The sequence below is a fragment of the Panonychus citri genome, unplaced genomic scaffold, assembly GCF_014898815.1.
Source record: "Panonychus citri isolate SS breed McGregor unplaced genomic scaffold, ASM1489881v1 Contig00040, whole genome shotgun sequence".
NCBI lineage: Eukaryota > Metazoa > Arthropoda > Arachnida > Trombidiformes > Tetranychidae > Panonychus > Panonychus citri.
In genome coordinates, this window is record NW_026515445.1 from 637,068 (window position 1) to 661,042 (window position 23,975).

The window sequence follows — 23,975 nt, forward strand, 5'->3', positions numbered from 1 at the left end:
GGTTGTTGATTCGAGAGGAAAATAAACAAGAGGATCAATTGGCTTTTGGAAATTGTTTCAATTTAATACATTTTATTGTTCATTCGTTAATTGTTAACATTCAAACAATTTAGTAATTGGCTCATAGATGGTAACATATTGATTAATTATGACCAATGGAAGATTTAATTCAGTTGAAACTCTGGAATGACAAGTAATTTGATTAATCGGATTTAATCATAATCCATATTGAACTTTCCTATTAAGGTAATATTGATGAAGCGAAACCGCTAAAGTTATTATGTAAAGACAAACGGCAATCCAACAATTATGAGCCTAAAGATTAACAACAATTAAAAGAAAAGAAAAGAAAAGAGAATGATTAGTTAATAGTAAATCACATGATAATGATGGTGATGAGAATTTGTGAAAATCGAAAACTGAAAACCGAAAAGTCAAAAAAGGGAATCATTTCAATTGGAATAGAATTTGGACTCATTTGGTTAATCGACTTACCGCATTTTCGTATTTATTAAAAGCTTCTGATATTAGAACTTTTCGATCTGTTATTTTTTCTAATTTGGGTTCGATCTCAAGATCTTCTGAAAAAGCGATTGCATGAGAATAGAGGAGAATCCCCATCAGGGTTAACATGATAATCGCCCAACAACTGAGGGCAGAACAACAAAGAGCTAATCGTTTACCACAAACAATCATTTCTAATTGGAGTTGATTACAATCGTCGACAATTAGATATTAAGATAATTTCTCTCTCATTTGGTTAATGATAAACACGAAAGAACAACAAAAAAAACACTCGAAATTGTGATAACTGTTTATATCTCTATAAATGAATAGGAATGGATCAATATTTTAGAGTCTCGATGAACCTTCAGATGTCAGGGTTGAGTCTCAGAATCGAAATGAGGGAAATTCCGATTCTGAAACAATTAATTCACTTGATTACCTTAAGATTTGTTTCCAGTGATAACTTTCAATACACTTTGATAAATTTCCTCAGGATCTTTGGTTCCATCCAAAAACACTGGAAACGAGAAAGAAATACTATTAGATCGGTTAATTACAAAGAATTAGATCAAATTGTCTCACCGATATCTGGACCTTCTCGAGACATTTCCTCCTTATTCTTTAGGTACATGGGCCAAATACACTCAGCGAAAAATCCGTCGGGATCTGCGGGAACATAAGTTCGAACTTGTCGCCGACGATAAGCTTCATCTTCAGGTAATGTGATGAAAATTTTGCTATCATAAGGGAAGGGAAAATCTCTGTAGAGTAACAAACAATCAGTTAATCATCTTCTTTGATCACTAGTTAATTTACTTACTTGTAATTAAAGATAATATGTCCTTCGATGATTAGGAATGATTCTTCATCTCTTTTGGCAAGTTCCTTGAGAGTCAAATCGACCTGAGATTTTAATTTGTCCCAATTGACGCTGTTCAAATGTTCCCAATTCTGGTGCTTAACACCAGATGAAAGTACTATCCAAATATGATTAGGATCATCTTCTTCCTGATAATATAGACAATTAAGAGGAACAATTAAAGATAAATCAACATAATCATTAATAGTAAACAAACTCTGAAAAAATCATCTTGACGGATCACAATTGAATTCGGGAAACGATCAACAATTTTCTTGGATAAACTTGTCTTTCCACCATTTGAAACGCTGTTTAAATTAATTGTGACAATGAAATGTTAGTAATTAACACGATAGTCAAATTAGATAATTAGAAATTAATTCTTACCCAGAAATACCAATTAATTTGATTTTTTTCATCGTTAACAAATAGAGAGGGTTACATATGATTAACCGTTAACACTGAATGTTTTTCTTGTGGCACTTAATTTGAATATACGATTAATTGTCTATCCAAAATTGGAACAATTAACTATTATAATTAACTCACGTTCTTTTACAATGATTATATGCACCTACTAGGGTAATAACTGTGAGAATTGATAATTAAAGTTGTAAAAATGTTTAATTGCCACCGAAAGTGTTTCAATTTACTTCAAGATGGAAATGATTAAATCTCCAAGTGAATCAATTGAGATTCAAGATGATTGATTAAATTTGAGTTTTCCATCTTTCTAATTGAATTAAATTAGTATGAGAGATTAATTCATCTTAATTGTCATTTCAAGGTAACATTTGAATGATAAAACCGGATTCAAATTTCATCAGATAGTTTGGTAATAACTAATTAACTAATTAATTACCAACGAATGGGGAAAATTGAAATGTTTGGATAACACAAAGATTAGTAAATCTTTTTGCAGAAATTAATTTAATTTCAATTTTAATTGTGTTGCAATTGTGGATATAATTTTATGATAATAATCATGTTAATTGCAACGGGTAAATGTTGGCTTAGTTTAGATCACAATTTAGAAAGTTAACTCGATTAAAATTATTAGTTAATAATTTTTTGAAATGTTAAACAAAAGATCAAAAAATTGATCCAAAGCATAATGGATTATATTATCACTTTCTTAGCTGTTTGATTGTTATCGGGACAATTAAATCGAGGAATAAGATCACAACCCGTTCCTTAGCTAAGGCCGAATACTTTGAGAGCGTTGAAACTTGTCTTAAGTGCAACATCTTCCGGTTTCATTTCCATGAAAGCGGAAATCATTTCAACGGTTACAGGTAACGAACAAGGTTCATTTCGTTGGAAGGTACAATAACGTTGTAGGAAACTTAACGATCGATCAGAGAGCGACTTTTTGACCTTATCTGGTAATTTGTTAGCTCGTGTATTTGGATACATAAAGGGTGCATCAGTCTCGACCATTAACCGATCTAAGGGAATGACCTTTTCCTCCAAGGCCTTACGAACACCATTGTCCGATTTATCCTTCCAAAGAAAACCTATTGGAAATGAAAGAAATGACAAAACAAAATGGATTAGATTTAATTTTCGAGGTTAATTTCATTTCGAATACCTGTTAATCCGATATAATAGCCTAATTCTATATACTTTTTGGCCTCGTCAATTGTTCCCGTGAAACAATGTATCACAGTTGGAGGAAGTCTAGTTGAGTATTTGGTCAGTATTTTGACCATTTCTTCATGTGCTTCCCGTTCATGGACAAATAACGGTTTCTTTAGGTCACAGGCGATTTGTACCTGTTTCTCGAAAACCTCTAATTGTGTCTCAGGGGGTGAAAAGTTACGATTAAAATCTAGGCCACATTCACCGAGCGCAACAACCTCCGAATTGTTGGCCGCTAAATCGCGGATAAATGTCTCAGTTTCATCTGTCCAGGTTTTGGCATCATGTGGATGTACACCTGTAGAAAGAAAAATGTGTATATACAATCATTAGAATCGGTTAGAAACATTTCTAAGCTTTAAAACAAACAAGTAATTTAGACCAGAAAGGTAAAGATTTTAATTACCTTAAGGTCACATTGGTGTTTGTTTTAATTCTTACGTCAATACAGAGAGAGAGAGAGAGAGACTAACAAGAGACCGTTTGGAAAATGAAAAAAAGAAGCTTAAAAAAGTAACAGCGAAAGAGGAAGAAGAAAATTCTGTACATGATAATATTTGAATTAGAAAAGAATATACAAAAATTATCATCATCATGGTACTTGAAATGGAATTCTCATCTTATCCTCTGGTCATCTTTTCTCATCTTGGTCAAGTTTCTTTTGTTTGTTTACCAGATTATGACCAGATGACAGTAAGAGAAACAAAAAGAAAACAAGAGCCCAGAGCAAATAGTAACATCTCTGTTGACACAATTGTCATTTGATGACACTGATTAGGCTCAGGTAATTAGACAAATTTACCTGCTGTCGAGTATAAGGTTGACGGATATAAACGAGTTAATCGTAAACTGTCCTGACTTGATTGCATACACGTTCCGGTGACCATAATTTTTTGAACACCTAAAGGGAAAAACCGGAAAAATGGTCAATTATTTGCTCGCTTATTGTACTTTAATCTTTAACTGTAATTAGACACAATTTAATTACCTGAATCTTTGGCTCGTTGAATGACACCATCAAGATCACGGGCATACTTTTTATTAGTTAAATTAGCACCGATATCAACGAGAAGATAAGTCTCACCATCAAGTCCTAATTTCTTCATCAATTCAACTTCGTCACTTTCTGTTGACATTACTTTCGATGAAGATGATGATTCAATTGACATTTTCGGTGAGTTTGATGATAATCGTACAGTTAATTTGTTAAAATTGAACAAAAAAGATCTACAACTAATTAAAGGAACAATTAATTTACCAAAAATCATATAAACAAAAGTAAAAACGTCAACCAACACACAACAAAATCTGTAAACATAAAGACCAATAATTAACTACGCGCGTCTTTTGATATCATTTAGTTTTCGAGACACAATTAACTTGACAATTAACTATTTCAAGTTGATTATGTGAATGATTTTTCTAACAAAAATGTCAATAGTAAATGCAAGTGAATTTTAATTCAATTGGTAGAAATCAAAGACCTTTTGTTGATTGTTTTTTCTATTCCTCTGAAAATCAGAGCTTAATTTTCATACATTACATGATTTACTAATTGTTTAGTATTTAAAAGGCAATTTATCAATAGGGAGAAGGTTAATTTAGCAATAAGCTAAAATTGAATATAAAATATTATTATCTAATTGATTGTTGCTTATTAAATTGATTCTTCCCTGTTTGGTGATTTAGTCAAGGTTTTTGATTAACATTTAAAGTTATTATCAAATTGTAATTACAAAGTTTTGTTAAATTATTAACATTTTTGTGTAGTGTAAGTACAATTAATTGAAACCTAATTTGGTGAATTGTCATTGATTTGTTGATTTCACGATTCCGTAAGAAAATTGATTATTTAACAAATAGCTTGTTAATCATAGAGACAAAGTAATATTAATCATAATTAGAGTCCAAATAAGGTATGGGAACATTTAAATTGTCCATGGAAATTACGAAATGCCTTTTAAATTGGATACCAAAGATGTTGAGATTGTTGATCAATAAATTACAATTAAGAAAGTGAACCAATCCATGATTTAGTTGATGAACAGGAAGGATTAGTACAAAGTGGACATCGTAATAACAATTGTCGGGAACATATTTGACCTGAGGCTAAATGTGATTTAACCAAATCGGCCATTCCTTTGATAAAAGCAGGATGATCATTAGGAGCTGGTGCTCGTCGGATATTTTCAACCTTTAACTGTAAATATAATTTAGATAATTAGTACCCAATGATAGAGATTATCAGAAATTGTAATCAATCAATTACCTTTGATCCTAATTCGTGTGCATATTCAATGTCAAGTTCGTGTAAAGTTTCAATGTGCTCGTTAACAAAGGAGATTGGAACAATTAGAAAATTTTTTCGTCCTCGTTTAACGAAACCTTCAATTGCTTCATCAGTTTGGGGACTCAACCAATCGGCAGGGCCAACTTTTGATTGCCAAACAAGACGATAAGGGTGGGACCAGTTTAAGGCCTCCATTACTTTGATCACGGTGGCACCCACTTCGGTTGGATAAGGATCACCTCTATTCACAGCCTGTTACCAAGAAGATGGAAGATAAAAGATTGGAATAGAAAAGAATTCGATAAAAAAAAAAGAATCAGAATAAAAGAGAGAATAGAATTTACCAAAGAGGAGAAACTTTTCTTACAGACATTGGAAGAGCGTGAGCTGAAAACAGAATAACAATATCATCTCGAACTGATGAAGGAAATTTTTCAATCTCTCGGCTGGTTAAATCTCTAAAAGCTTCGATTAGGCCAGAATTTAATGGCCATCGATCAATGAAACTCCACTTGACCGATGGTTTTTTACCATCGTAATATTTAGCGATTGCATTTAAACTACTTCCTGATGTGCTACAACTGTACTGAGCATATTGAGAGAAAGCGATGACTCGTTTAACACCATCACTGTAGAGAGTTAAAAAAGAAAACCAATAAAAAGAAAGATAAAATATTTGATTAGTTCATAAAACTGATGACTGATTGTGATAATTAAGAGGAAATAAAGTAATAAAACGACCATAATACAAATACCTTTCCATTTGAGTGATCGTGTCCTCAGTTAAAGGGTTAGCATAGCGGAATCCGATATAATGTTTATGAGGACCCGTTTCTGGACTTATTTCATCTAAAATTTTGGTCATTAAAGATCCCTGTTTATCAGTCCAGTCTCTGATTGGCGATCCACCGCCGATTTGATTATATTTTTCAGCAACTTTGGGTGCTCGTCTCTTGGCGATCCATGGACCTAATTTACTAACCAAAAAAAGATGAACAAGATAAACAAACAACCAAAAAGTAAACATTGAGAAGACAATTAACTTACTCTTGCATTGGAAGAGTCATAATATCACGATCAAGAAACAATTTGGTCAAAAACGGTTCGACTTCCTCTGAATTCTTAGGTCCTCCCATGTTGAGCATAAAAATGGCCGTTGGCGATGAAGATGAAGAACTGTAATTAGTCAATTGTTTAACGGAAAGACCTACAAAAGAACAAAAAAGAAAAGATAGATTATCTTCAAACGAGATCAACACTAATTCTTATGCAACTTATTAATCGAAATTAACAAGATTAATTTAACAAGAAACAATCAGACAAGACAAGAGAACAATTAAAAACCAGATCAATTCATCAAAACAAATACCTTGATTTTCAACGATATTATTACATAATCTTCCAGTAGATCTACTCAATGATTCAATTAAGTTAATTCTTCGTAACATAATCATAGTCAGTGGGTTAACAATTTTATCAAAAAATGCAAGAAACTTAAACAGTAAATCGAAAACAATATAATTTAATTGTCACAATCAAAATCTAACGCAACATAAACAGTAACGTTAACATGCAAACATCAATCAGCTGGAGTTTAATGTTAACCAATTAAAAAGTCTTGGCGGTTAATCCGAATGTTTAAATTGATCTAAAAATCGAAAACGAAATTAAATCAATCAAATAATTGAGAGAACTTATAATCAATTATTAATCGAATGAAAATAATAAAAATTCCAATACTCTTAATTTCCATGAATTCGGTGTATTCGATATGATAGAATTTACTAATTGTTATGACATCAGTTCGATAAGTTGAATATTTAAAGTTTCGAAAGGTAAATTTACCAATTTCAAGGTGATCAAGTTAATCAGAATGAACGAAATTAAAATGAATCAAATTAAAAATTCTCTCGTTCTCAATAGTCTCAATGAAAAGGATAAGAATAAACTAATTGATCGAAAATAACGATTAACCTTTTCGAAAATAGAATCGGAAACTGTAAACAAGTAGATGCATTCCATACTACTCTGGCACAGGAAGGGGGTGGGGAATACTACTTCCGCTTTCTTCCGGTCCCTCCCCCTCCTAAACCCCACCCCCCAAATGCACTCATGCATAACCAAAAATAAACAAAATTGTAATCAGTCAACCGTGAATAAAATTACGCAATCGTGATCAGTCAACCGTGAATAAAATTACGCAATCGCTTAACCTTGAAAATTTACCGAAAGTGTGATCACTCAATCGTGAAAATTAGGCAATCTTAACCTTAAGCTAAATCTAAAAAGTATAAAGGGCAGGAAGTTCATACATGAAGTATAGTTTCATTTCATATTCAGAATGGATAACAGTGAAGAAATTTTGTTTAGTTATTCAGCTAACTCATGGTGAAGTGAATCACTTTCTAATTAAGAAAAGAAAGATGATTCATTTGTTTACCGAATGTTTATCAGTTCATGGACACCATCATGTGCAACTGGTGATGTAGCTGATGGACCAAACTTCAGTGTCGAGTTCATTAAAGAAATTCAAAAAGGTTCTCTTAGCTTTGGATGATCCGATGGGATATCATTACATCAAAGATAAGCTTTTCAAGTCGTATATGATTGCTATTTTGAAGAGTAAAGACTTCTCGGAAAAATTTGAAGAAGCTTTAACCAAACATGATCAAAAGTAAAATGTATAAAAGCCAACTTCATATCCTGAAAAACCACAGTTTAGTTTTGTGAGCAGAATGGATAAGTTGGAAATTATTTTTGATTATAAAAGGTGTTCAAGACCAATAACACAACATTATGTATTGGAACGGAAGCAAGCGATAATGGAACATGGACATATCAGATGTATTTACTCTTTGTTTGCTCCTGGATTTCGAGATAATCTTGTTGATGGGCCGACCTTTACATCAAGTGTACATTGGAAGAGTTCAAAAGAGTTCTTCAAGAATTGGATGATCCTATGGGTAATCATGAAATTAAGAGTGATGACTTTTTCCCTCGGACATTACCATCGTTCCATATGGTAACGGAAAAACCTGGACTCTTTACTTATCATCAAGCAATGGTAAAGATTGAATACGATGTTAAATTTTTCAATTCTTATCAAATTTCTGTTTTGAAAAGTAATGATTTTCAAGAAAAATTTAATCATATACTTGTAAAATACAAACAGTAAATAAAAATGTTTAATCGAAAAAAGTCTATTCATTTACATGAAAATGTTGAATCAATTTACTCACTTAAGGATTGATGAAATAAAAAACGCATGTGAAACGCGTCATTCTCATGTAAAGAAGAAAGGATAAAAGTGAAAAAATTTTTGGAATTGGATGAATAGAGCAAAAAGCCTATTCATTTACATGAAAATGTTGAATCAATTTACTCACTTAAGGATTGGTGAAATAAAAAACGCATGTAAAACGCGTCATTCTCATGTAAAGAAGAAAGGATAAGAGTGAAAAAAATTTTTGGAATTGAATAAATAGATCAAAGCCTATTCATTTACATGAAAATGTTGAATCAATTTACTCACTTAAGGATTGGTGAAATAAAAAACGCATGCAAAACGCGTCATTCTCATGTAAAGAAGAAAGGATAAAAGTGAAAAAATTTTTGGAATTGGATGAATAGAGCAAAAAGCCTATTCATTTACATGAAAATGTTGAATCAATTTACTCACTTAAGGATTGATGAAATAAAAACGCATGCAAAACGCATTCATGTTGATAATGAGGAAAAAATTAGCAAAAAATTAGTTTATTGATGTTGACGAAACATGATTTGATGGCTTGCTTTGCAAATGCATTATCATGTATCTGATTTTGAAAACTAAACATTTTCTTATAAAAATCCGCTGTAAATCCTCTTGATTTAATAATAATATTTGATTAATATCGTCGATAGCTGCAGTATAAGAATCAACTAAATTGTTAGTATTTTCATCACCAGTTGATGAAACTCTCTCTTGCATTGCGAGTGCAGCTACTTCTAAATCAGATTTGAGAAGTGAAATCTCATTGAAAATGACATTAAATCCTTCGCCTCTTCCAACATTCTTTGCCATAACGCGAAACTGTTTCCAATAGATAAATAAAACGCTTCCATATCTAAAAAGAAATAAAAAGGGACAAACGTAAAATCATTAAAATACATTTAATTTGTAGAAGAAATTTCATTGCTTTGATCAGATACATTTAATTTTTGTTCAATAATTTGTTCGTAAAAGGAAAGGGAAAGTATAAAATCAGGTTGGGAATATTGATATAAATCGATGGCCATTTCTAAACTAATTATGGCCTCGTTGTAGATAAAAAAGAGTTCATCCTGAATTTCTCCATCGGAACTTGTAATGAAACTGATGGTGACATTTCCACTTCAAACGTCTTACAAAATTTCGAACCCGCTCGACAAGATCTTCAAATCGTTCATTCAGGTCAATTGTGATGAAATCATCCATCGCATTGAGTAATCTCCAATAATCGTTCCATTCCTAATACATAAAAAGAAAAATAAGAAAAAAAATTAGAAATTGACATTTAAAACAAGTAAAATATTACTTTTAATCGGATTCAGAATCGGACGGAAAAAGTCCATCAGTTGAAGAAGAAACTTTGGAAGAATTAGTTGAATTTGTAAGGCAGTAAAGGGTGAGAGAATCACAATAGCCACGAATTTGTGAACAGACACACGATCTCACATCATCACGTGTTGATAATAAATGGATAAAGTGGTTAAGGTTTGTGATCACGTCATTTATAGCGGCGGTCATTTCACCTTCATCACCTTCTCGCCCGTCCGTTGATGATATCATATTCTCACTCATGCGCTGTAACCTTGAAGTGAGGAGCCACGATAATTAATGAGTCGCCAGAATATGATAAGCTGTCATTTATAATTAGGGTCATTACGTCATATAATTTGAATACGACGGTTAGATAAAAAGCGGAAACAGCCATGAGTGAGATGATGGAGATAATTGTTATATTGTCCGCTCTCTTATTCCAACTAGTTTTTATTTGTATCGTGTACTGGTTAGAGTACGAATCTATTAAAATATAAAATGAAACCTTTATTTAAAATTGTGAATATGGTCTCTCTCTGGAAAGTGGATAGAACCTTCATCATCAAAAGTAAAGAATGTAAAACTGGTAAAAAGTTCAATGCTGAAGTGTTAAAGTACAAGGAAGGGAAATATCTAATCTTCGCTTCTGGTTCAATTACTGCTGTTGGTTTTCTCTCAACTGCTCATGCAAGAGAAGGACTGGAATATTTTTTTCCACTACAAACTATTGACTGTTTACGTGTTATCAACATGGTTGCTTCTGGTCAAATATTTATTCGAAATTTTGATGAGCTGACAAAATTCAAAGAGATAATGGAGCCTGAAATCTTTCCCGCTGCTTACTGGTATTACCAGAAAAAGTGTATTTCAATCTATCCCTCAGGTAAAATTATAATTACTGGTGGTCAACACCAGAGGGAGCTAAGTGATACTTTTCACAGATTCAAGAGGTATATAAGACAGGAGCAGAGTCGAAATGATTCAGTCAAAAAACATGTCTCAATTAAATTGGCACACGTTAAGTCAAATTAAAATCAACCCTAATCAAAGTTTCATCATCTCTTGGGGAACCGATGGAAACAACAAAATCGTTTGTGGTCGTGTTCATCTAAGATACTATGTCGCTGGTATCCCTACAAGATATGGTGTTGCCCTCAAACGATGGGAATTGAGTCGTCTCGCAAGCTTCATGATCGGACATATCAACGGAACGGATACAAAACTACAGGATCAAATTGATGAACTAACCATCGATCGAACCGTTTGTGGAGATTATCTCTCTCGAAACGGGATCGGAGGATTTCCATCAAGGCTGATGATGTAAATAAAATTCTCAACCTTATCCCTGGCCTTTGTTTTCTTCTCGGCTTCCTAAGACCCGATGCATTCATCGACTGTCAAAACCCTGGTAAACTACTTGAAGATGTTTTCATCTGGTCACGGATTATCAAGGAAAGGATATCGATCAAACCTGGGATGGAGAGGAATGTTTCACTACCGGTAAACTAAATCTTGATCAAATTCGGATCCTTCAAAAATGGATAATCTTTATGATACATTCAACACTAACATCGGAGCGATGTTGCTGCCCCCTACTTGTAGCAAGAAACAGTTCAACTCTCGGATCATGGGTCAATTCATTGAATCTATCAGTGAACCCTTCAAGAAAGATCCAGAGATGATCAAGTCTCTTGCCCTTGTCCTGCGTGGGTGAGTCCCACACCAAGTAGTATAAAAGAAGATCTTGGTTCCAAAATTCATCATTTTATTATGGATCGTATTTGTGGTTACTTGATACTCAAGGGTTCTATCATAAGGGATTATTCTATCCTGCTGAAGTGGCTGTTCTTGGTGGTTGTGTTACCATGTCGATCGCTATTGGACACCACCTTAATCCTGACCACTTCTCCAACAAAGATAGAAAAAAGATCGACTTTGCTGAGAGATACCACGGAATCCCGTTCATATCACTTGATCAGAAGATGGAACCAAATCTTCTCCCGATAATGCTACATAATTTTTACACAGGTAGAGTTGCCCCTGGTAAAGATTTAATCGCTTGTAAATCACTGGAGAGAGGATTCTTACCACTCGCTATTCCTTGTATTAATGTTATTGATATTGGTGGAACTTGGAACAATATTTCAAGGAGAGAAAACCTTGTCATTTACATAAAAGCGGTAATAGATGTAGCTTAAATGCTGTACTCAATCTTAAAGATTGGGTTGACTCTTTATAAGAAAATAAAAAATTATTTTTGTAAAAATGTTTGATATTTATTTAAAACATCCTTTCACCATGTTAATCGCCGGTCCAACAGGATCAGGTAAAACACAATGGGTGAAGAAATTAATTAATAACGCGAATACAATATGTTCACCTCCACCTTCACGTATTCATTACTTTTACGGTGAATATCAGAAAACTTTTGATGAATTAAATCATGTTAATTTTATTAAAGGTTTACCTGAAAATTTAATTGAAAAAATAGACGGAGCTAATCCTGAATGGATCATTATAGATGATTTAATGCATGAAACTTCAAATTCTAAATTTGTTTCTGAACTTTTCACAAAGGGAAGTCATCATAGAAACATATCAATAATTTTAATTGTTCAAAACTTATTCGTTAAAGGAAATGAAACACGAAACATCTCTCTCAATTCTCAATACATGATTCTATTTAAAAATCCGAGAAATCAAATCATTGGATCAACTATCGCCAGACAAATTTATCCAAATAAAGTCAGTAAATTTCAATCAATATTTGAAGATGCAACTAGAAAACCTTACTCATACTTATTTATTGACATGAAACCTCAAACACCTCATGAAGTTAGATTATTAACTAATGTTTTAGGTGAAGATTTAATGTATGCTTATGTTATATAAGAAATCGAGTTCAATGATTCTATTAAAATGTCAGTTAAACAAGCATTAACAGTTGAACCGCTTCTTAGGTCCTTAGTTAAGGCTCCAATTAAGAAGCGGAAGCTGATGATAAAGAAACTACCCGATAGAGTTTTACGAATTATTAGTGGAATAGCCAGAAATATGTTGACAGGTAAAATTCGCCTTTCACCTGGCTCTTTAAAAAGAATTAAAAAATATAAAAAAGATATAAGAAGTATTGGAAAAAGGAAAGGTAAAAACTTGAGAAAAATAATTTCTCAGAAAGGTGGAGCTTTACCAGCTTTACTTATACCAGCATTAACTTTATTAGCTAACATTGTTGCTAGTAAAATATGAACACAGTCAAAAATGATTCTCATCTCCGAGGATCAGTATAATCGCAAATGTACTGAAGATAAATCCGAATTATTACCTTTACTCAATTCAAATCTATCGGATGATCTTAAAATTAGATTCATAAATGAGGTACTGAAAGAAAAGGTCAGAAAATGATTCTTCCAGAACCAATAGAAACAAAAATCTCTCAATCAATACCTGAAGCAATAAAAGAACCTATTTCTGAACCAGCAATTGAACCAACAATTGAACCTACAATTGAACCTACAATTGAACCAGTAAATGAACAAAGTAATGATTTGAATGATGATGAAGATGATTATCAAAGTTTCAGTTCAAATGTTTCAGAAACTTGGACTACCAAGGCAACGAGATTAAAACTGTTACTTAATAAAATTCCCGGACTAATTAACGCAAATGGACAAGTTGTTGAAAATAAAAAACCTTATGCTAGAAGTGATATTGATGATGTTATACGATACATAACTAGTCGCAATGATCCAACAAGAGCACCACCAGGGGCTAAATATGTAATTTCGCAAATGATTTCTAAACCAGAGTTAAGAAGCTATATTAGAAATGAGAAAATAGATCTCATTGTTCCAGCGAAAAAAGTTGTAACATGGCTTCAGGCATCAGCTTTGAGGAATACTTCAACCCAGAAAAGGGCGGATCCTTAGGTGGATTAAAACGATTTTTTTATCATTTAAAAAATTCAAATCCATCCGTTAAATTGAAAGATGTTCAAAAATGGTTGAAAGATCAGGATGAATATAATTTATTCAAACAAACAAAAAAACGTTTCCCTCGTCTTCCTATTCTCGTCAATAAAATGAATGAACAATGGCAAATCGATTTAATGGATATTGCCTGGATGAGTAAACACAATGATAATTATCGTTATTTACTAAACATTATTGATTGTTTCAGTAGATTTGCTTGGTTATACCAATAAAACAAAAGTGCAACCGAAATTGTTGATGCGTTTAAAAAATTATTTACGAAAATTAAACCTGAAAAAATTCAAAGTGATCAAGGAAAAGAGTTTAAAAATGTTCAATTAATTAAACTTTTTAAAGAAAATGGAATCAACTTTTTCACAACAACTGATGGGACAGTTAAATGTGCGATTATCGAGAGATTCAATAGATCGTTAAGAAATAGAATCTCTAGATTTCTTTATCATAAAAATAGTCATCGATTCATTAATGAATTGGATTCAATTGTTAAAGGATATAATCGATCTTTTCACAGAACAATTCAAATGGCCCCATCAGAAGTAAATAAAAATAATGAGAAACAAGTTCTATTGAATATTAGAAAAACTCACATAATTAATAAAGCTAAACAGAAACCTTTCAAGTTAGGAGATACAGTTAGAATCACGAGATATAAAATATTTTCGAAAAGGAGATACACCAAATTTTGGAACCGAAATTTTGTAATTCGTTATGTGAAAAACCTCAAGGTTATATTTATAAATTAAAGGATTTAGATGATGAAGAAATCACATCAATTTTTATCAATATGAATTAATACTAACAAAGAAACCATCTCTATATAAGATCGATAAGATCATTAAAACAAGAATAAATAAACGTACAAAGAAAAAGAATATTTTGTTTCTGGGTTGGTTATCCGTCTAAATTTAATCAGTGGATTGATAATGTCGAGTCAATCTGATGAATATTATATTGAAGCTGTTTCCAACGCTTCTATGGATCTTTTCCCTGAAAATACTCTGACTAAATTTACTAATCGATTGCATCATCCAATCAATCTAATAGGAGAATGGGTTGTAGCTATCCATGAGATATTTTATCCCGTTGATTTAGTGATTGATAGAAAAGAAATTTATCTCACTTTAGAATTTCCTGATGGACAAAGAAAAATCAAATTCGAAATAAATGAAATTGATGGTTTAGAAGGTGTGATTCATAACATCAACACAAGATTAAAAGAAATTTATGATGAAGTGATTTCCGTTATTCCAGCAAAAATTGCTAAAAGAGAAAGTGATAAATTTGATCCAACAGACGATACAAAAATGGATACATTAAAACTTCTCGCTATTACAGATGAAGAAATGGAAGCGATGGGATCAAATGTCTATCGAAGAAAAATTCAAAGTTTAATTGGTCGAATCGCAGCGGAAATTGAGAAAGAAGAGGAGGTTAAGAAACAAAAAATTCTCGAAATGAATCATAAGAAAACTATTCAACAATTAAAACAACGTATCGAAATCGAAGAGCAACTTGAAGAAAAAAAGGTGAAAATTAAAACTAAAGAAACAGAAATTAGCGAGAAAAATGATATAATCGCTAATCAAAGAACTACAATTGATACCCTGAGGAGGAAATTAAAGGGCATGAAACAAAAATTTCCGCTAAGGATCAAGAAATCTTGATGTGTAAAAATGCAGCAGATGAACAGAATAAAATTAAAACAACTTTTGATGAAGTCTTTCAGCGTTTAGATGATGGTATATCAAAATTAATCGAAATTATTGATACACAAACAAGCAGAAAAGCTACGGCGGAAGTTGATATCCTAAAATACAAAAACAGTCTGACCATTGAAAATGAAAAACTTGAGAAATTAACTCAAGAGATTAAAGATAAAGAAAATGAACTGAAAAAAGCTAATGAAAAATTACATACACTAATAATAACTAGTAAATCTGATAATAAATCGAATGAAAAGATTGAGGAGATCATAACAAAACCTGTTGAAGAGTTGAAAAAAGTTAATGAAAAGTTAGATGAGATTATATCAAAACCAGATGAAGAGTTGAAAAAATTAAATGAAAAATTAGATGTTATTGCGTCAAAGCCCGAAGAAGATTTGAAAAAGGCTCATGCTAAATTGGATATTTTATTAGCATCATCAGGTTCCAATCCTAAAGTGGTTGATTTACAATATGAAATAGTTCGAACATTGAGCGATATTATTCGAGCGAAAAATGAATCATTTAATACAACTCAATCATTTGCATTTGCATTACAAAGACAATTAATGGACTCTGAAAGAGCTTTGGTAAATAGCAAGATCATAATTGAATCGAAAGAGAAACAACTAACCGCTGAAAGAGAAATGAAAAAACTTCAACAAGATGAAGCAGATCGACGTCTCGCGGATTATGAAAAAGTGATTGCTGAAAAAAATAAAAGAATTGAAGAACTTGAAAAAGAAAAGACTGAATTAATAGCTCAAAGAGACTCGGCAAACGGTCAAATTTTAACCGCTTTGAATGAGATTTCGAAATTACAAGCGGAAATAAAAGAAATAAAATCAATTACCAAAACAATGAATGATGCTCTTCAAACAGAGATCACAACAAATCGTGAACAGGATAAAAAAGTTCAAGCAGAATTAGATGAAATAAAAACCTCGATCGAAAATATTGAAAAAAATATTGAGAAATTGACTGTTAAACGGAAAAAAGTTGCGAAAATTATTGATAATTCAATTGATATAAATGAACCACCAGAAATTGTATTGAAAGATGACCTGATCACTATCAAACGAGGCATGTACGAAGATCGAAAGTTTATTCCAAAGTTCGATGATCCTTTAATGTTAGAAACATTTGGGTTTAGTTATGATCCCTCACCAGTGTTACATACACAGAAAAAAATCACTGCAAGAAAAACTGTTGATTTAAATTATGGATCTCATTTAATTTATGTTTATTCCGATATTGTTGCTGAACATTTTGTTGGTCAACAATCTGTACGAGTCCTCCGAGTTGTTCCTCTCAAAAGAGGGAAAAGTCATGATATTGTTCATGAAAGATTTGTTAAGCCACTTTATTTCCCAGTAAGAACAAATAGAATCGAAGAAATAAATTTCATTCTTGGTGATGAAACTGGAAGTTTAGTTAGATTTGCTTCCGGTAGAGTTCATATTGGTCTACACTTGAAACGTATTATATAAGAAGTTGATTAATGATTAAATTATAAAATGCAACGAAAAAAATATTGTTCATGTGAGTCCGATTTCAAAAGATTTTATCTTAATCAAGGTGGTAATGGATTCTCTGATATTGAATTGTTCAGAGGTTCACCTTACCAGAGAGGATATGGAATCGGAACGCTTATTAGAAGATTTAGTATACCATTATTAAAATATCTCGGTAAACAGGCTATTCGAACGGGAGTTGGAGTTGGTCAAGATATTCTAGAGAAGAAAAACATTAAAGAATCACTTAAAACTAGAGGTGTAGAAGGTCTCAAGAAGACAGCAATGGATGCCTCAAGCAAAATAAGTAAATTAGTCGGAGGAGGAATTAGAAAGAAAGTATATAAGAAGTCGAGGAAGAGGAAAAGAAAAGATATTTTTTCATAATGGAATATTTACATGCAGCCTCTGTTCCCTCAACAAAAAGTGAATTGTCACTTTTTTCTGTTCCACCAACACAAGTAGCAATCGAATCTTCATACGAAGTTGAATACAACCCTTCAGCATCCCTTGAATCAAGTCAATATCATGAGATATACATTCCTGCCTCTGATGATTTCACTGATCTTTCGTCAACAATGATTCATCTTAAAGTGCAAATACTTGAAGAAGGAAAACCAACAAAAAAAATTTTTCAAACCGTTCCCGATTTTGGACATGCAATTTTTGAACAAATTGACTTTATTTTAAATAATGTTAATACAGTCAAGTCTTCAAATATGTATCATTATCAAGCTTATTTAGAAAATCTATTATTTAAATATCCCTCCAACATCGATATTGGTTCAGAAGGTACAAATGGGAGTGATGAAAAAGAAATGTATTTTAATCTTCATGTACCAATTTGTCAACAAGATCGCTTATTGATTAATGGTGTGCCCATACAAATTTGCTTCACTCGATCGAAAAATGGATTTCCAATAGTTGTTGGTGATAAAACACCATTAACAGTGAAAATTACTAAATTATCGGTTCATATCAAGAGAATTAAACTCTTTCCTGACGCTCAAGCTGGTGTTTTAACTACACTTGAAAAAATTCCAGCTAAATATTTCATTGTTAGAAATGAACTTAAAGCATTTGCTCTTAATCCTGGTTCTAAAGATTATAGTTTCGAAAATGTACACAATGGAATCTTTCCGAGGAGAATGATTATTGGAATTGTTAATTCAAAGGCTTTTTCGGGTGAAATTGAATTAAATCCATTTAAATTCGAGCATTATAAATGTAATCACATCTCATTGAATGTTGATGGTGTCATGATTCCAAGTATTCCTTACAAACCCGATTTTATCGCTAAAACGGCTGTTCGCGAATATATTGATTTATTCAAAGCTCTTGATCAAAGTGAAGGTATCCCTCAGATTGATATTAAATACAGTGAATTCTGTGAAAGAAAAACATTGTTCGGATTCGATTTGACTAATGATGGATCAATTGGAGGAGAAAGTGGTACTTTGAATCTATTACGAAGAGGAAGTATAAGACTTGAATTAAGATTCGCTGAAACATTCACTGACCAGTTGAAAATTATTGTCTTCAGTCAATTTGATAATGTTATAACTATCGATAGAGATAGAAATGTTACATTAGACTATTAATGTTAACTACGGAGGATATTTATAAGTTAATGAAAAATAAGAGAAATTTTGGTGGGGTGTTTCCATCTGATAGATTACCAGTTTCATTTACTAAACCTAAAAGCTTCATAATTAATTTAGATCCTGGATATAAAGAAGGTTCTCATTGGGTCGCTGTTAAATTTGACTACAATGGAAAAGCAAGTTTTTTCAACTCTTTTGGCGGACCGCCTGAAGGAAATATTCTTTCATTTATTGAAAAACATGCACCAAATGGATATACATACAATCCCAATAAATATCAGGGAAATCTGTCAACTTCTTGTGGTTATTTGTCTATTTTATTTATTTGTTTGGCTAGTGCAAAGTTTATTAAAATTTTCGCGAAATGTAAATATGAAAGTAATGAGAGACAATTGATTAAGTTGATCAGAAAAAATTTTAATTAGAAATTGAATTGGTCAACTCTACAAATTGTCGCTTGATGCGATCACATTCTTGTCGCTTTTTAGCGACATTGACAGATTCTTTTTTCTGTAGAGCGATCAGCTTACGATTGGCTTTCAATCGTTTTTTACCAAGAAAATAAAGGACAGCTTCTGGATTCTCCTTCATTCGAGCTTCACGGGCCTTTCTTCGAATCCGTGATGATGTTGATGGTGTTTCACTTGGCTGTTGCTCGGCAAGACCCTCAGCCCACAGTTCCTCGAAGTGGGACCAATCCATTGATTCAACAGTTAATGTAGAATTGTATTCAGTTTCCATTTTTCACTTTTTAAAAATAAACTTTCACAAATGAAAAACTATAAATGAATGAGCATTAATCTTCTCTTTCAATTTTATAATGTCCATACGCGAGGGAGCTAATTCCATCTCCCAATAAATATCTTTTATCTTCCAGAGGCGTGATCGCTATTTTCTCTTGCGTATACATATGGATGTCATGGTTGGTTGAACCTAACCTTCGATTTGTTACCATATGGATTTCCTCTTGAAATAAACAACGTTTATAATCGTCAAATGACAGCTTGTTGGCGACAACTTGTCTCTGTACTCCCTTCGCTCTTTTTTTCACGCCCGATGCACTTTTAATAACGTAAAGTTTCGGTTTTATCGCAACAACTTCGTGAATTTCATCACCAGCCATTTCATCTTTCAAATATCCAATTTCTTTTTTATGTTCATCAGAGTGTAACGGATGATTTTGTGGAAGATCACTCAAGTCCATTACATGTTCAACTTGTTTCAGATCTTCAATCAAATGATTTGATTTCAACTCAATCAATAGAGAATCAGTATCGGAATAGATGAGTCGACAACGATCACCGAAAGTACATTTAAAAGTATCGTAATACAGTGTATAAACATGTAGTTTCGAGAGTTCAAGCACTGTAAATCCTGTTACAATTGGTTTGTTCATTAAAACTACATCTTTTTTCATCTGAAACATGACCTTATTTTCATCAATAATTTTGAATCTTTGTAGTAGATGTTTTCTCAGTCGTCGCGCAGCCATTGGTTCGGATGTTGTCACATCAACTTTGACATGTTTTCTTTTATCCTCCATCAATTTACCGTAAATACTATTCACGAATAGTTTATAAAGAGATGAAGTAAATGGATCTTTGCTTGTTGTCTTTTCGATGTGCAGAACTCAATATAATCTTGTAGCCAAGGCAACGAAGAAAATTTGAGAATACGATGAATCTTAGTCACTTTGAGTCCTTTTTCCATATAGAATTTTAAATTAAGACCATGAACAACGTATTTTTCTCTCTTGAGAAAAGTGGCAACTAGTTTTTCACTACTTACACTATGATGACCTCTTTCTTGTAATTTTTCAACAATTCTTTTAGCATAAGGACTTAACATTTCATTATCTATCTTTAGTTTATGTGGTGCCAGTGGAAAGTCATCATGTTCATCATGAAGTTCAGATGGATATTCTAAATCAACTTCATATATATAATTGTAACCGGAAGAGAATCTTAGATCGCGAAGTACAGCTTCTTCATCATCGAAGTTTTTCCAAGCATAGTAAGCATATGGGAGGTAAGAACACATCGCATAGCCATAAAGATTATTCACATCAAGATATAGTAAATGTGTTTGATCACCACCGTCATATCCAGGTACATTTGGATTATTTGCTTTGACATATCGTCTAGCAACAGTGGTCAAACCGCCACGAATCCCTTTTTCAATCATCATTAACTTATCGATATCACAAAAAAGTTCAACTTCTATTTGAAGACGACGAAAAGCAGCAGCGAAAGAAAGTCCAGGGCCTGTCATATAGTGAGGTGGATCAATTTTAAAATCTTTCATTGATGTTTCTCTGAAATTCTCGAAAGAGGCTGCTAACATGTACACGTCAACTTTAAGATAAACATCGATAAGATCACCGAGCACTTCACAATTAAATTGATGCCAAATTTTTTCTAACCTTGAATACATTTCATCAGAAATGTTAGAATCAGTTAGAGAAGAATAAAATTTGTCTTTTGATGGTAAACAGTTGTCATAAAATTTATCAATAGATGAAATATATTCATAAGGTAATGTTGCTTTTTTTAAAACTTCTGACAAATCCCCAGTTGACCATTCTTGTCTTAAGAAGTGAAGTTTATCATCAGTTGATAAATTAGAACTTAAAGTGTCAAGACTCGTTGGTAAAAAGGCTAGAGAATCAAGAAAAGCAAATTGACCGATAAAAAATCCAATATACTTTTCAAGTGATGATGGAATTACAATAAGTCTAGCATTGAAAATATTTTCAGCGATATTCTTAATAATAATGTGTCCATCATAGTTTTTAAGGTTATGAAAGAAAACGGGGATACGAGTTGGTAAAGAACGTTGTAAATTACATTCTGGGTGAGCGGCACCTCTGAAAACACCAGTGAGATGACAATGATCACGTACTCTCTTTTGTAAATCAAGGTATTGGCCACAGATTACACAATAATCAGTTTTTTTAAAATCATCCTCATCTTCATCAGTCATTACTAATGGTTTAATATTTGCTTTCAAATAGTCTTGTAAAGGTTGTTGTAGATCTCTTATCTCCCGTAAAAAATCGCCTACGATATTGTTTCCATGACAAAAGTTTTTAAATAGAACATTTTTTTCCCAATCAACAACAATGTAACCATAACTACATGGTTCATGTCTGAATGGTTTTTGTGGATCACCTGTCGGAATAGACAAACACTCAAAATCAGCATAAATGACGAACGGGTGTTTTTCTTCTTTACTGAAATTCTTTTTCATTAAATAAGAGGGTTCACCAGTTCGTTTTGGCATAACAATACGTTGTGGTTCATACTGATCACAATCTACAATATGTGCAATAAGTTTTTGTTCATCATGGAAACCAATCAAACATCTTTGACAATATTTTCGTTGATATGACGATTTAGATGATAAAAGTCGTTGAAATGAAGTTATGGGATAATAATGATCACCATAAAGAAAAAGGAGAACATGTTTCTGTAATTGATGTTTGGTTATTCGTATTGGAATAACATATTTATCATCCATGTTGTAAGAATAAACATTTACTGAAATATTGTTGCTTCGTTCAAAAGTGTCTATTTGTTTCAAATCAACAATCCCGCGACATGAAGAGAAATCATATAAATCAATAAATGTACGATAACTTGATATTCGTTGACCATTTCGTGAAGCTGGATGAAGTGAAGCTAAAATTGAATACATAAAACAATCTGTTTCAGTTTTGAGATTTATTAAACACTTTTTTGAATTTAATTTTGCCGGTAAAGAATGAGAAGAACATCCTCCTTTATGCGGTTGATATTTACCAACACTTAGTTCAATGTATTGAATTGACTCAATCCAGAACCCACTTCCTTTCTCGGTAAACTGATCACAAATTCTCTTATTTCATTAAAACTTTGAGAAATTTCAATATTCAGGTCATCGCCTTGATAAAGTGGTTTATTTATAGAGTGTAAATCTGCAACAACAGTGTCTATTTGTTGACTACTTAGTTTCGACATTTGAGTGTGTAAATTAATGTCATAAACTACACTGCCGAGCTCCTTTCTCAAACAGTCTAGTATATTCTTCAATTTATCACTATATTTTCTTTCAACTTCATCGATATCAACTTCGTTAATTGAACATTTATAATATCGAATCATTCCATTATATGCTTGTTTAGTTAATATAAAATCATCAATTATAGATGTTGAAGGTGTTAGATGATGTTAAAAGAGATCGACCTTTACACTTGTGATTAGTTAAACGAGTTGATAGGTAGAATCTCTTTTTACATATTGTACATTGTTGACTCTTTTTTGTTGTTCTTGGAATTGGTCGTTGTATTTTTGGAGTGGTGAAGTCCCACTTTCTACAATTGTCGATGCATGGACACTCATGAGATAAGTAAACTCCTAAATTAATGTTGGTATAATTACAACATGGGCATTTGAAATCCTAAGATTAAAAAAATTTCAATTAAATCTAATCTAAAATGCTCATCATTCAACTTACCATTCTAAAGCCTATCTCCAATCGGACTGGCAAGGTTTTCAAAAACAACCGTTTATATACCCGAAAGAAAAAATCACGCATGCGTAAAGAAAAAAAAGTTTAATGGTCATGCGTATTCAAGGTTGATAAGAATGATTATTTACTCTTTTTTCCCAAAATTCTCCAGCTTGATATTTATAATGAATATAATCAAAATATTTTTTGGCCTTATCGTATTGATCAGAACTAATTTCGACTCCATCCCGAACAATCATTTCCATCCATGGCCAACGTTGTGGACCTTCGGTATTAGAGTTGACCCGTCCAGATGAAATACCGGGAAAATCAACCTCTCGACGAGCAGCACAATTCATTCTCTTAGTTTTTTTCGATGAATCCCCGCCAAAGTTGGCTATTGATCCAACATGTTCAGCCACTTGTCTAGCTTTTTCTTTGAGTTGAAAGCAGTATAGACAACGATACATAATTGGATTTGCTTCGATAATTCGTCTTTGATCTTCCTCCATTTTCTCAATTTCCTGAACTTCGTCACGAGCAGCAACAATCCAGAAGTTTTCCTTGGTTGTCTTTTTCTCTTCTGGACCAGAGAAGTTTATCAATCGTTCACCTGGCACGATCGTTTTGTCCCACCTTAGCATTGAAGTGACCAAACCATCCTCTTCATACCACATTTCGAGATCTGAAGGCCACTCATTCATCACCTCACTCACTCGCACTTGCAAAATAGGAGGTTCATCGGGAGTTCGAATCGCGGTATTAGAAGATGTACCGTCCATTCGAGAAGAAAGACGAGTAATACGACGATTATCG

General features: G+C 32.5%; 7 protein-coding genes across 7 annotated transcripts; 2 read left to right on the plus strand and 5 right to left on the minus strand.

The window, feature by feature from the left end:
• Positions 1 to 25: 25 nt before the first annotated feature.
• LOC128397763 (ribonuclease kappa-like) lies at positions 26 to 712 on the minus strand. The gene is made up of 2 exons (XM_053358513.1): positions 496 to 712; positions 26 to 315 (listed from the first exon to the last, which is right to left on the minus strand). The coding sequence occupies exons 1-2, from the start codon at positions 694 to 696 to the stop codon at positions 217 to 219; spliced, it is 300 nt and encodes a 99-aa protein (XP_053214488.1). The 5' UTR covers positions 697 to 712; the 3' UTR covers positions 26 to 216.
• Positions 713 to 799: 87 nt separating this feature from the next.
• Positions 800 to 2,124, minus strand: LOC128397762 (nicotinamide riboside kinase 1-like). Its single transcript, XM_053358512.1, has 6 exons — positions 1,754 to 2,124; positions 1,584 to 1,674; positions 1,328 to 1,515; positions 1,090 to 1,268; positions 947 to 1,024; positions 800 to 823 (listed from the first exon to the last, which is right to left on the minus strand). Exons 1-5 carry the CDS (start codon positions 1,783 to 1,785, stop codon positions 948 to 950), a joined length of 567 nt encoding a protein of 188 aa, XP_053214487.1. The 5' UTR covers positions 1,786 to 2,124; the 3' UTR covers positions 800 to 823; position 947.
• A 153-nt stretch (positions 2,125 to 2,277) lies between these two features.
• LOC128397757 (3'-5' ssDNA/RNA exonuclease TatD-like) lies at positions 2,278 to 4,315 on the minus strand. The gene is made up of 4 exons (XM_053358508.1): positions 3,996 to 4,315; positions 3,810 to 3,908; positions 2,958 to 3,305; positions 2,278 to 2,883 (listed from the first exon to the last, which is right to left on the minus strand). Exons 1-4 carry the CDS (start codon positions 4,273 to 4,275, stop codon positions 2,561 to 2,563), a joined length of 1,050 nt encoding a protein of 349 aa, XP_053214483.1. The 5' UTR covers positions 4,276 to 4,315; the 3' UTR covers positions 2,278 to 2,560.
• Positions 4,316 to 4,562: 247 nt separating this feature from the next.
• On the minus strand, positions 4,563 to 6,877 carry LOC128397755 (ferrochelatase, mitochondrial-like). Its single transcript, XM_053358505.1, has 6 exons — positions 6,667 to 6,877; positions 6,345 to 6,504; positions 6,053 to 6,274; positions 5,665 to 5,926; positions 5,277 to 5,549; positions 4,563 to 5,207 (listed from the first exon to the last, which is right to left on the minus strand). Exons 1-6 carry the CDS (start codon positions 6,749 to 6,751, stop codon positions 5,016 to 5,018), a joined length of 1,194 nt encoding a protein of 397 aa, XP_053214480.1. The 5' UTR covers positions 6,752 to 6,877; the 3' UTR covers positions 4,563 to 5,015.
• Positions 6,878 to 14,773: 7,896 nt separating this feature from the next.
• LOC128397903 (myosin-11-like) lies at positions 14,774 to 17,043 on the plus strand. Its single transcript, XM_053358677.1, has 2 exons — positions 14,774 to 15,376; positions 15,811 to 17,043. The coding sequence occupies exons 1-2, from the start codon at positions 14,774 to 14,776 to the stop codon at positions 17,041 to 17,043; spliced, it is 1,836 nt and encodes a 611-aa protein (XP_053214652.1).
• A 410-nt stretch (positions 17,044 to 17,453) lies between these two features.
• Positions 17,454 to 18,668, plus strand: LOC128397904 (uncharacterized protein F54H12.2-like). Its single transcript, XM_053358678.1, has one exon. The coding sequence runs from the start codon at positions 17,454 to 17,456 to the stop codon at positions 18,666 to 18,668; it is 1,215 nt and encodes a 404-aa protein (XP_053214653.1).
• A 1,566-nt stretch (positions 18,669 to 20,234) lies between these two features.
• On the minus strand, positions 20,235 to 22,367 carry LOC128397905 (uncharacterized). The gene has a single exon (XM_053358679.1). The coding sequence runs from the start codon at positions 22,365 to 22,367 to the stop codon at positions 20,235 to 20,237; it is 2,133 nt and encodes a 710-aa protein (XP_053214654.1).
• Between the last annotated feature and the right edge of the window lie 1,608 nt (positions 22,368 to 23,975).